Source organism: Wolffia australiana, chromosome 11 (genome assembly GCF_029677425.1).
Source record: "Wolffia australiana isolate 7733 chromosome 11, ASM2967742v1".
NCBI classification, from domain to species: domain Eukaryota; kingdom Viridiplantae; phylum Streptophyta; class Magnoliopsida; order Alismatales; family Araceae; genus Wolffia; species Wolffia australiana.
Window position 1 is genome coordinate 5,713,688 of NC_135845.1, and position 13,830 is coordinate 5,727,517.

Here is a 13,830-nt window from a genome sequence, read left to right on the forward strand (position 1 = left end):
TCTTACCGTCCCATTCCCTCAATCTTTCTTTTTTTATCTAACTCTGTCTCTCTTCCTCTCTTGTAGAGTCCCACTTCTTCGTTCTTTCTTTTACTCTTTCTTTGCCACTTTCTATCTCCCTCTTTATCATTATATTCTATGTTCCTCTCTGTCTCTCTCACTTGCCCCTCACATCTTTGGGTATCTATTTATGTCTTTCTTCTTCTCTTACAGTCACACTCCCTCAATTTTTCATTTCATCTCCTTTTGCCACTCTGCCTCTCTCTTTGAGCATTGAATAAAACAAGTGATTGCTCAATTATGCTCAATTGATGCTTCTAATGAATTCCTAGAATATGAAAAATGATAAGTTACTTAAGATTTTATTATACTACGATGATTACTTATCTTTAAACACATGCTAAAAAATCCTACTCATAGTGCTTTAAAGAAACATATCAAAATATATTTGTACACTGCCTAGTATTCCTCTTCTGATGATGTTTCATTCCTTAACAGTTAATGTGGAGAGATAGAGGATAGATAGTTTGTAATATTTACAGCAACAGTTTGTTGAGGCAATCCTTAGGAACCCCTAGATTGCAATATATTTGTTTGTTAATAAATTTGATTCATGTCATGGCTGTATAAGTGATATTTAGGCCTAAGACACAAAAAATAGCGTGGACATATAATTTTGTTAATCCTGTTAAATGATAAGCGACTTAAGATTATATCATACTACGATGATTACTTATCTTTAAACACATGCTAAAAAATCCTACTCATAGTGCTTTAAAGAAAGATATCAAAATATCTTTGTACACTGCCTAGTATTCATCATCTGATGATGTTTCATTCCTTAACAGTTATTGTGGAGAGATAGACGATAGATAGTTTTTAATATTTACAGTAACAGTTTGTTAAATCAATCCTTATGAACCCCTAGATTGCAATATATTTGTTTTTTCATAAATTTTATTCATGTCATGGCTGTGTAATTGATATTTAGGCCTAAGATACAAAAAAATAGTGTGGACATGTAATTGTGTTTATACTGTAATGTATGAGTTCTTTTTTATGGGATTCCAAAGAAACTTCTAGATGTATCTATGCGATCTTTAGAGCATTTTATCTCCTCTTCAAACCATTTGATCTCCTCAAACTGAGCTTCAGGAAATAAGAGACAATTTCCTCACTATCAAATTTCAGAAAAAACCACCCCCACAGATTAAGAATAGTTAAAAAATTTGTAAAAATTTAATTAGTCATTTTATACATTTATCAACATTTAAAGTATATTAAAATCATAAAATCACAAGACAAATATTATTTTACCTGTGATTCTAACAAGGGGCTCTCTTGTCGTTGCAGATATCTTTGAACCTAGCAGAATATAAAGATATATGGTAGGTCTCCTTGCACTTACGTCATTATTTTCTTCTCAGTAACCATCCATATGTACATGTTTACTCATACGCATGTATCTATATAAGCCGTATATTTTCAATCATTATACAATTTATCCATCTTTAGTTCTCATTGTGTCCGCTTGTTTCATTTTTAAATAATTTAAATACATTAACTATTACATGTATCTGTCCTTAATCATCATCATGCTCATTGCACACTATTTGTTACTCAATAAAATATCTCTTCCTTGTAGAGTTCTAAAGCTTTAGTTGATTGCTTGAAATCAAATTTTATGAAACAAAAGATGTAAATAAATTCAAATTTTACTTATAAAGTCTAGATGGCATGATCAAATTTTACTTATAAAGTCTAGATGACATGATCACCTAGTGTGGGACAGATGTCGAGTTCTCAGGCTTTGATTTTATGCTTGAAAATGCATTTTGTGCAGCAGAGATGGGAATCGATTCAGCTCAAGTTATAAAATAATGAGCAATCCAATTGTCTCATAAGAACTTGTTTGAGACTTGACTTACTCTTTGGGAGAGTCACTTCAAGTTGTTCATGTGCCCATCTGATGGCGACAAATTAAATTGTTAATTTTCTGCAGTTTTAATTTTAATTTTCCCAAATCAAATAAATTTGTTAAAATAGAAAAATCACTTGGACTTGGATAATAGAACTGCTTTTGTCTCCATATGGACTGGTCTTTAGAAGAGATTTAATATTTAAGTTAGGGAAATGGAGAATTTATGAATAAGGGCAATTAAATATATTAGTTAGAGGTCGAGTAGGGGAAGAAGTAATAATACTAATGAAGATAGTGAAATTAGAAGAAGATACGCAATTAGTAACCGGGATGTCATATTTAATGGATGAGATTATAAAGATAACATGTAATAGTAAGGAATATTAAATGGTGTGAGGGATGTCTAGAGAATGACAGAGATAATATAATATATTATTTATATATTTTCTTTAGATATTAAATATAATAAATAAGTACGATATTAAAGTGAACTAATGGTATTATAATTAAGGGTGATGTTCATGTAGGTAGCCGTAGAAGTATAATATTAGTGAGATAGATAGAATAATAATAGATTATTCTTAATAGAAGATAAGAAGGTTATTGGTTTAATTAATAGAAATTTATATGTAAGATAGGAGAAGAGCATAATAATAATGGATATTAATATTTAATGAGATATCAAATAAGATTTTAATTTAATAAGATGTAAGAAGTTAATTAATACAAGTACTTATTTTAGTAACAGGTAAGAAGGAGAATGAAAAATAAAGGGATAAGAATTGTAATAGCTCGGAAGAAGAAAGGATTATATATTTTATATAATAACTAAGTGTTTACATAGGGAGGATAATTAAGATGCTAGTTAACTAAATAAATAGATATGGATTAAGAAGATTATTTAAAAATAGTAGTATGAAATTTTATGATTATATATTTATGATTATCTTAGAATAATAGAATTATGGTTTATATAATTAGATATATTTCAAAGGTATTTTAATTTTTTTTTAGGGTACAATCGAGGAAAAGTCAATTAAATTCATTGATACCCGGTAGATGTTTGACAGAATGCCTCAAAGATGTCGTGGTATGAAAATGAGAAAAAAATTCATTTGAAACTGACTGGTATCAAGATCTATGCATTTGAATGTGCTAGTAAACTTACTATCAAACTGATAGAGTTCAAAAACACACTGGAGATGCCCTGATTCTTGCGAGCTGAGGATAGGGCACCAATCGTTGCCCCCTAGTATTGGTGTGTGACTCGGCTCATTTTCCTCTAGGCTGGCACATTCTACTGCATTATTGATATCTTTCACCACCTTCCTCAGCCAGCCCAGCCTCACTGGAGTTGTCATGAGCTCTAATTTGGCCGGACAAGCTTGCGATCGGCCTCCCATTGCCGATGTGTTTCTGGAATGTAAGATGAAAAATTAAGGGTTTTAAACCCCACTTAAGACTCCCCATGGGCTGGAAATAGTCATTCGGTCGAAAGAGGACAATGTCTAGGGGCAGAGATAGGCACATCTACCTCTGTGCATTGAAGTTTACTTCAGGAGGGGTTAACAGCTGCAATTAAATTTCAGCCCTAGACCCCTTTTAGTTTGGTGCATCCATCTCCACACTAGCTGCCGCATCGTTGACCAATTCAAACGCCCGGTCAGTGCAATTTGATGCAGGATGACTAGGGGAGACAGGATGCAGGATGACGATGGGAACTAGGTACTAGGACAACTAGCGGAGGGCTAGGATAAAACAGACCAAAAATCCGAGAATAATGGTGGTGCAGCCCTTTTCCTCGTCAAGGGCGAGAGTACTGTCTTCAACCACAGCGGTGAAAATAAAGTAACACGTACAATATATCCGGACGGTGATCGCTAGAGGATTCAATGGCCTATTCAACTAGTCGCTTGAAGATTCAAAATCCAAATTAAATCCGACGATGGTGGATAAACACTCGAAGAATACTGGATGAAGAACACGAACACCAAAGAGTGTAGAGAGTACCTCGGCACTAGAGTAGTGAGTCGTGGCGATGCGAGAGATTCTTGACGCGTCGTTGGCATTGGCGATTGACGTGTGCTTCGACAGGGTGTCACAGATCCAACTGGCTGCGAGGGTGGCAAGTGGTATGCACGGCGGCAAATGGCTGCGAGGGCGGTCGGGGGCACAGCGGGCTTGCGCGGGCGGCTGGGGATGCTGCGGGCACAAGCGGCCGTCGCAGGCGGCCGAGCACACGGCAGGCGCGGGCGGCTGGGGCGCAGGATGGCCGCCAAGGGCGTGGGCGGCCAAGGGCGCGATCGGCCGGGATGCAAGGCGGCCGCCAAGGGCACAGGCGGCGAGTGCGGCGAGCGGCGGGCGCAGGGCAGCGGCCAATGGCGCGGGTGTTCGAGGGCACGGAGCGCGAGCGACCGAGCGCATGGTGGCAGCCAAGGGCGCGAGTGATGGCTGGCGCGGGGGGCGGTGGCCTGCGTGGGTGGCGGCAACGACAAGCGATGGCGGCGACGGATCGGATCAGAGGAGAATTAGGGCAAATTATTCAAGAGGAAGAAAAACTTCAATTCTTGAAAAATGATTCACCAAGTGTTTCTTGCAACATTGGCCTACATATAGGCCTTGGAAGAAAGAGAAAATATGAAATAAAATAACTGTCAAAGATGAGGTGACGTGTCAACTTATCACGTCACTGGTGGTTCTGCAGTTGTTATTGGCGACGTGTCATGATGCAGGATATTTCATGTGTTAGTGGAGGCGCGTCCGTCGCCGGTGCGTTGATATGGTCGCCATCATGGCAGTTCTCCAGTTGACGTTGATGACGCGCCAGGATGCAGGACGTCTCGGATGACGGTGGCGGTGCGTCCGGCGATGATTCGTTGACGTCGTAGTCACCAGCCTCGTGCTCTATTTCTCCACTCAGATATTTTCCGTTAGCGACCACAACCAATAAATATTCTTAAAAAATAGAAACCATATATAATAAAATGAAAAGAGTTTCTAAATTGATCTTTCTTCAATATATCGGATCGTCGAGATCATTTTTGTTCATTTTAAATGGCCTGATATGACACGGGCTTTGGTCTGCGTCGGCTCAAAATTCCTTTTAATTTTCCATGTAGTGATCCCAACGGGCCATGATCCCTATTGTTGCTTCACAGCCTAGAACAATCCCATCATAAGTCCCATATTGAAATATTCTATAAACTAAAGCCCTATATAAGGTTTGAGAAGATCTAAGAACTGAATAAAATAAACCATTCCCCCCATGAAGGTGTGTGGGCCTTTGACTCTAGCATGCACATGGCATTTGGTATCATGCTCTGCTCTGAGTGGCGCTTCAACTTGTGTGCCGGTGCTTTAGCACTCTGGGCTCACCTACGTGCAGCAGGCTTGAGCACCATCGCCCTTGAGGTACTATGTTTATAGCACTTGTTAGAAAATATGTTTTTTGTTGTTTCCTTCTTTGATATCCCTCTTTTGATTTATTTTTTTTCTAAATTTTGATTCATCCGTGAATAACATATAATAACATCATAGATAGAGGAATCGAACCCCTTAAGTATAATAATATTTAAATGTATTTTCAATGGGAATTAGTGGGTCGATAAAATATGTATCCACACAATCAATGTGACGATGGATCCCCTCTTCCTCGTCTCCATCGCTTATTAAATATCTAGTTGATATTTTTGCAATCAAGACCTTCTAGGTGAGTGACTGTCACTGAAGAGGAAGAAGAAAAATAAAATGAGTAACCCCCTAGATAGGCAAATTCAAGGGTTTTTTCATAGTAGTCCTATAACTTAACTATATCCACCAACATCCATCAATCTTATTTGTATGAACCTATATGCCCATAAATTAATTTATTTAATAATTTAAATGGACTAAGAACAATAGTTAATAAATCTTTAATAATTATATATAGTAGCGTATATATTAGTTAATCATGAATTAATTTAACTTAATTAATAGTGTAAACTTTCCATCCCATGGAGTTGCAAGCTTCACCTCGTGCTCTAGAAGATATATAACTGGGATTAAACTCTCTCATGGAAAATTAGCCATAATTGGTTCCCATATATGTAAAACATATCATCCAAATGAGATTCTAGGATAACTTTGATTATGGTTTGCTGACAAAATCTGATTCCTCATTCACAATAGTAATGATCCATAAGCGGTATCACTTGAGAAAAGCTTGTCCAGTTTGTCCACTACCTTGAAGAAGGATCTAATCCATCTTCCTTGAGTGAATCTCCTCATATTCTGAGGGTCGATGATTCCATATCAACCACTCAATCACCTTCATATACTCATCACTATATGTGAGCTACGACTTATTTGAATCATGTGTTTAGGACTTGTAAGTCATACTGAAAATAACAATTTCATATGAAAACCAATTGGTGTACCATTTCAAATATTGAAGCACATAAATTTTAAAATAGTTCACATAAATACTAATAAATCACTAGTGAAAGAAAAATCTTCACAAAATAAGTAAATGTTAAATATGCCTGAAATTTTGGATTTCATATATGTTCATTACAAGGTTACTAATCACTTGTCAAACTTTTGTACATTTTTAAAATAATAATCAAAAGGTAGCATAATGAAATTTACATAAGGAAATTTAGAGCGCAAACTCTTTCATTCGGGCTATTGACCATGTCTTTATGTTTAGCCCTTTTTCATGAATATGAAGATAATGAGTTAATATAAGTTATCTTTCTCCAATTTGGATGAGTTTTTTATATGTTAAATTCCTGATTTATCTAATTCCTATCTCATGGGTTTACCTTACACATGCCTGACCATTGGACATACTTTTCCCTGTGTTAATTTACATCTTATTGAATTTATTAATTTTTCCAGTAAAGTAATATATTAACTTTATTAAAATTCAATGTATGCCATAGTATCAATGTCATAAATTTCAACTATTCAAGCTTTTCTATCCATGACGAAACTTGGGGTTCAAAGGAATCATGATCTGTCATTGATGTCCCACAAAATAATGAATGTCATTCATTTCGCATTTTTCCCTCAGGACGTGGTCAGTTTGTCTTTTGAGAAGATTCGTATTTTGTTTCCCTATATTGGACGGATTTTTGCAAGGATAATATTTTTATCCTAGTACTTATATGTGAACTTTTTGGATTTTACCGTAGACTTTATGGATTTTAACATCATATGAACTTGCAAAAAAATTATTCACTGGACTTTCATGTCTTCAGATTTTATAGTGTGGTTTACCAATGATAATTTTAGTTGTTCATTTATTTGTGAGGAAATGCATTGGCTTTCCTCTGATAAACCAAAGAAATTACCGAAATGACCTCAAATTGGGGGATGGACGGTAACATAATAGAATTCTGTTAGGCCGGCTTGAGATTCCAGATCTTGATTGATCATATTTCTAAATCAAAATCCTTTAAAGGTCGCATGGTTTATGCTGAATAACGCAGTATTTGTTGGGAATGAGACCCACGTTGTTGAGATCATATATTAAATGACAGTTTGAGAGGCAAAGTGTAGCTTAGTTTAGATACAAACGGTTTAAGTGGATTTTGTTGCTAGATTGGGTGCGTGAAGTTATATAAAATGACATTTTGAGAGGCCAAGTGTAGCTTAGTTTAGATAAAAAAGGTTTAGGTGGATTTTGTTGCATGATTGGGTGTGTGAGATTATATAAAATGACATTGTGAGAGGCCAAGTATAGCTTAGTTTAGATAAAAACGGTTTAAGTGGAATTTGTTGCAAAATTGGGTGCGTGAGGTTCAAGCTATAACGCCATCATAACGCGCATTTTTTTTTAACGGAGGCTAAGGTCATGTCAATATACGAGGGAGGAAGCAATTTTCCATTAAAAAAAGACGATTCGATACTGTATCTGTATAAAGATCCAAATTTCCTTCTACACTTACATTAAGTAATTACACAACTAATCTGCAGAATCCCTAAAATCTAGTCTTTTTTAGGCAAGTGATGCTGGCGGTGAACAATCGAACTAGCCTTCTATACATTTATGCGTAGTTGTATGTATAAGTATCACTTTGTACTTTGTGTGTGTGACAGATAGTGACCCAGAAGTGCAATGCCACAATACCCCAAAGAAACTAATTAAAATATTTTCATTTAGCACTACTTATATCTAAAAACTTATCAATGCCAACATTTTCTCCAAGAGGAAAAACCAACCATTTACTTAACCCATGGGACTTGTCACTCCTTCAGGAAGCCCTTTTCTATCTTATTTCAGGAGAGCATTCAATGTAATTTTGTTGAATTTCCTCCACAATCGTTTCTTAAATTAGTGCTGAGGAGAAGAAGCATTAATGGGGAAGGTGAAAGCGACCATACTACCTACCTTATAGATGTCAAACAAGGGTAAGTACACAATCAATGTCGCATTCACTTCACTTTCTTACCCACTCCAAAAAAAAAAGCCAATACATCCACACAAGGCCATAAAGCACTCACAGAAGCTCACCAATCTTTCGCGATGAACATAATTGTCCCCCTAAAGTTCCTTCTTTTGGCTGGGGAGACCAACCGAATTTCGCATTGAAGTTGGAAATAATAGAAATGCCTTCTCAACCCTTCAAATATAAAAGATCAAAGTCCGAGCAATTCAAGATAGAAGTTGATGATGGCATCTATTTTTCCCGTCGTTCTTTGCTTCTTCTTCCTGTTCATGGAGCCCAGTATCAAGATTCATTGTCTTATAGTACCGTCAAAGCCTACTCCCTTGATTGGAGATTTGATAGAGTACAAAGGAAAATCCATCCCGCTTCCTTCCGTGACGGGTCCGGAAAGCTTGGATTTTGATGGGAACGGCCTAGGACCTTACACTGGTGTCTCCGACGGAAGAATTTTCAGATGGAATGGGCACTCTCGTGGGTGGGCCGAGTTCGCCTTTCCCCTTCCCAACAGGTCTCTTTAGCTAGCTATCTATCTATCTATCTATCTATCTATCTATCTATCTATCAATCTATCTATCTATCTATCCATCGATCTATCTATCTATCTATCTATCTATCTATCTATCGATCTATCTATCTATCTATCTATCTATCTATCTATCTATCAATCTATCTATCTATCTATCAATCTATCCATCTATCAGTCTACCTATCTATCTATCTATCCATCTATCCATCCATCTATCTATCTATATATCTATCTATCTATCTATCTATCTATCTATCGATCGATCTATCTATCTATCTATCTATCTATCTATCGATCTATCTATCTATCTATCGATCTATCTATCTATCTATCTATCTATCTATCTATCTATCTATCTATCTATCGATCTATCTATCTATCTATCTATCTATCAATCTATCTATCTATCAATCTATCTATCTATCTATCTATCTATCGATCTATCTATCTATCTATCTATCTATCTATCTATCTATCTATCTATCAATCTATCTATCTATCTATCTATCAGTCTACCTATCTATCTATCTATCCATCTATCCATCCATCCATCTATCTATCTATCTATCTATCTATCTATCAATCTATCAATCTATCTATCTATCAATCTATCTATCTATATATCTATCAATCTATCTATCTATCAGTCTACCTATCTATCTATCTATCCATCTATCCATCCATCTATCTATCTATCTATCTATCTATCTATCTATCTATCTATCTATCTATCTATCTATCTATCTATCAATCTATCTATCTATCAGTCTACCTATCTATCTATCTATCTATCCATCTATCCATCCATCTATCTATCTATCTATCTATCTATCTATCTATCGATCTATCTATCTATCTATCTATCTATCTATCTATCTATCAGTCTACCTATCTATCTATCTATCTATCTATCTATCTATCTATCTATCTATCCATCTATCCATCCATCTATCTATGTATCTATCTATCTATCTATCAATCTATCTATCTATCAATCTATCTATCTATCTATCTATCTATCTATCTATCTATCGATCTATCGATCTATCTATCTATCTATCTATCGATCTATCTATCTATCTATCTATCTATCTATATATCTATCTATCTATCTTTCTATCTATCTATCTACATCTCTACCTATCTACATAGCTACCTATCTACCTATCTATCTATCTATCTATCTATCCATCAATCTATCTATATATCTATATATCTATCTGTCTATCTATCCATCTATCTATCTATCCGTCTATCTATCTATCTATCTATCTATCTATCTAGCTATCTATCTATCTATCTATATATCTATATATTTATCTATCTATCTATCTGTCCACCTATCGATCTATCTATCTATCTATCTGTCTCTGTCTTTCTGTCTGTCCTTCTGTATTTCTATCTATCTTACTGCCTGTCTGTACCTAGCTAACTATTTATCTGTGGAATTACATTTATTTCCATCTATTAATTTATGTATCGATCTTACTACCTGTACGTAACTAATCAACTATTTATCTGTCGAATTACATTTATATCCATCTATTCATATATGTATCTATCTTACTACCTGTATGTACCTAGACAACTATTTAGCTGTCGAACTACATTTCTATCCATCTATTCATATATGTATCTATCTTACTACCTGTATGTACCTAGACAACTATTTAGCTGTCGAACTACATTTCTATCCATCTATTCATATATGTAGCTATCTATCTTACTACCTGTGTCTACCTAGCTAACTATTTCTGTCAAAGTACATTTGTATCCATCGATTCATACATGTATCTTACTACCTGTATATACCTAGGTAACTATTTATCCGTTGAAGTACATTTCCATCCATCTATTCATATATGTATACATCTAACTCCACACCTCACCACCTATCTGGGAACGTATCTGGGAAAGCATCAATCTGTCTATCGAACTATATTTATTTTTGTCGATCTAGCAAGCTAGATATTTATCTTTCTACCAATCTATCCATGCAAGAATGCATCTATCGAGCAGTCGAACCATATCTAATCAATCTAACCATCTATCTAGCTATCCATCTCTCTACCTATTTCTCAAGCTAATAATCTATCAAGCTATTTACATCTCTGCCTATTTTTCTCTGTATCTAGTTTCCTAAAAACCTTTTCCTGGGTAGTTTCCTAGTTAATATTCAACTGTCCCAGAATTTTTCATATCGTCTTTCGCTCTCCTCGATTCTGTTATGATAGGACCCTTCAAAAGCAGCGGACAACAAAAGAAAATATGCTACCATTACAAGTATGTTTTACATTACGAGAAGGCATTTCTTTTAAGAGAACTACTTATTTACATCTCTACCTATTTTATCTATGAATGTATCTACCTAATTATCTCTCTATCTAGTTTCCTAAAAAGCTTTTCCTGGGTAGTTTACTTGTTAACATTCAGCTGTCCCAGAATTATCTAGTTATTTATATCTCTAACTATTTTATCTATGAATGTATCTTTCTATCTAGTTTCCTAAAAAACTTTTCCTGGGTAGTTTACTTGTTGATATTCAACAGTCCCAGAATTATCTAGTTATTTACATCGCTAACTATTTTATCTATGAATGTATGTATCTATTTATCTCTCTATCTTGTTTCCTAGAAAACGTTTCTTGGGTGGTTTACTTATCAATATTCAACTGTCCCAGAATTATCTAGTTATTTACATCTCTACCTATTTTATCTATGAATGTATCTATCTATTTATCTCTCTATCTAGATTCCTAAAAAACGTTTCCAGGGTAGTTTACTTGTTGATATTCAACAGTCCCAGTACAATCTAGTTATTTACAAATCTAACTATTTTATCTATGAATGTATCCATCTATTTATCTCTCTATCTACTTCCTAAAAAGCTTTTGCTGGGTAGTTTACTTGTTAATATTCAACAGTCCTAGAATATTGTTTTGTCCGTCTCTCGCTCTCCTCATCTTTCTTTGGATGGAACCCTTCCAAACAGTAGAGAACAAAAGAAAACATGCTACCATTACAACTGTTTTCAACATTAAGAGAAGGCCTCTCTTACAAGAAAACTATCTGCAGGAACCGAACGCTGTGCGATGGCAATGTAGCGATCGACGTTGAGGAACTCTGCGGACGACCTCTCGGACTGCAATTCCACAGGAGAACAGGAAAACTGTACATCGCAGACGCTTACTTGGGCCTTCTCGTCGTAGGGCGAAGCGGTGGGCTGGCTAAACAGGTCGCCACAGCCGCTGAGGGACAGCCCTTCTTGTTCACCAACGGCGTTGACGTTGATCAGAAGACAGGGATTGTTTACTTCACCGACACGAGCTCGCTATTTCATAGAAGGTCTGGACATTTTTTGTTTTCCTTCCCGTGGAAAGTTATTTGATACCCAAAAAAAAATGATAGTTCTTGTTAGTTTCCCATGAGTATGAATAAGAAAACTGGCAGAGAAGGAAAGTTAAGGTAAGAAATTTATGCATATTTCTATGGAGTAGATGCGTAGGATTATTTTATCAGAGGTTTCCTAATATGCCTGAGGGTCTTTTCAACAATCCTGCAAGCTAATGGACGTGGGTAATGGTGGCTTTAATCTTTTAAACTTGTTCGATAACCAAGAAACAGTTATTGATCTACTTTGTAACCCATAACTACTTAAAAAATATAAGGAAAAATGGCACAAAGGCAACGCACATAAAAGAAATCTAGACGTGTTAATAGACATGGGTATAGACAAGGCTTCAATCCTTGACGGTCCAAGTTAATATTTTCACCAGTTTTGACATCTGCGATCAAAGTAGGACAGAGCTCAGAAACTTATCAGAAGTAATTGTTGGTTTTTGCAGGGACTGGATGCGCGTAATGGTGATGGCGGATGCCACCGGGAGGTTCCTCAAGTACAACCCATCAACAGGAAAAACAACGGTGCTTCTTCGAGGGCTCATGTTCCCAAACGGCGTCGCCTTGAGTAAAGACGGAAAATTTGCTCTTATTGTTGAGACAACAACAAAAAGGGTCATCTTGTATTGGTTAAAGGGTCCTAATAAAGGCCAAGTGAGGACCTTTGCGCAGCTCCTTTGGACGCCAGACAACATAAGAACAACCTCACAAGGGGATTTCTGGGTGGCCGTCTCATCTCCAGGGAGTGATGTGATAGGAGTTAAAATGGATTTTCAGGGAAGACACACGGCTTTACTTTGGCGTACAAGCATGAATGATACTGTCAGTGAGGTGAAAGACCACCGTGGTAGGCTATGGCTTGGCTCCGTAGAGAGCTCTTCTGTTAGCCTCTCTACGATATGAAGTAGTATGGAATAATTTAACCTAGTACGTATTAAGTTTTGTACTTTCCTTCGTGGTGTTAGAACTCTCTCTCCGTGTATGTTTATGTTCTTTAAGTAAATGAGGTGAGGTTTTTCTTACATTCCAAATACATGAAGGTGACCAGGTTTCTGTGTGTGAGATAAAGGCACATAAATGGAAGAAAGAAAGGTTGTGCAAGAGAAAATGAGACAACTCCTGATCCTTCTTCCTTCACGTCATGGGACCCAGGACTGGAGGAAGACGTGATGGAAGATGGGTCAGGATTGAATATGTGGCAAGTTGACTGGATGGCACTGTTGTCAAGTTTTAAAATATGACAGAAAGGAAATATCATTTTTTTGCTGAGAAAAAAGGAGAAATAAAATGGTTGCGGTCATAACTATAGTGCATGGATGTAGACTGGACAGTAATTTCATCTTTGGACGAAAAAATCGTCCCGTCTAGGAGTTTGGATAATTGACGGGATGAAGAATTATCGGCCAGTCCCCTGATAGAAATATTGTTTTGTCCGTGGATGAAACAACTGTCTCCTCCGAGGCCTTGGATGGCAGACGGGACAGTTTCTAAGTCCTATGGGAGTCATGTATCCGCTTGACAAATTTGACACATGATGTGCCACGTGTCAAACTC

General features: G+C 36.3%; 1 protein-coding gene across 2 annotated transcripts; it reads left to right on the plus strand.

Annotated features, from left to right (window-relative positions):
* Positions 1–8,580: 8,580 nt before the first annotated feature.
* Positions 8,581–13,307, plus strand: LOC144709865 (protein STRICTOSIDINE SYNTHASE-LIKE 10-like). 2 transcript variants are annotated; one of them, XM_078583518.1, is made up of 4 exons: positions 8,661–8,860; positions 11,113–11,161; positions 11,953–12,222; positions 12,723–13,307. In XM_078583518.1, exons 1-4 carry the CDS (start codon positions 8,812–8,814, stop codon positions 13,177–13,179), a joined length of 825 nt encoding a protein of 274 aa, XP_078439644.1. In that variant the 5' UTR covers positions 8,661–8,811; the 3' UTR covers positions 13,180–13,307. The 2 variants fall into 2 exon arrangements, with proteins under 2 accessions (XP_078439643.1, XP_078439644.1); XM_078583517.1 differs by lacking the exon at positions 11,113–11,161 and having other exon boundaries at positions 8,581–8,860.
* Positions 13,308–13,830: the final 523 nt, after the last annotated feature.

Coding starts and splice junctions, on each gene's coding strand:
- LOC144709865 (XM_078583517.1), top strand. CDS start 8,622: ATGGAGCCCAGTATCAAGATTCATTGTCTTATAGTACCGTCAAAGCCT. Junction 8,861..11,952: donor GCCTTTCCCCTTCCCAACAG/GTCTCTTTAGCT, acceptor AACTATCTGCAG/GAACCGAACGCTGTGCGATG. Junction 12,223..12,722: donor AGCTCGCTATTTCATAGAAG/GTCTGGACATTT, acceptor TGGTTTTTGCAG/GGACTGGATGCGCGTAATGG.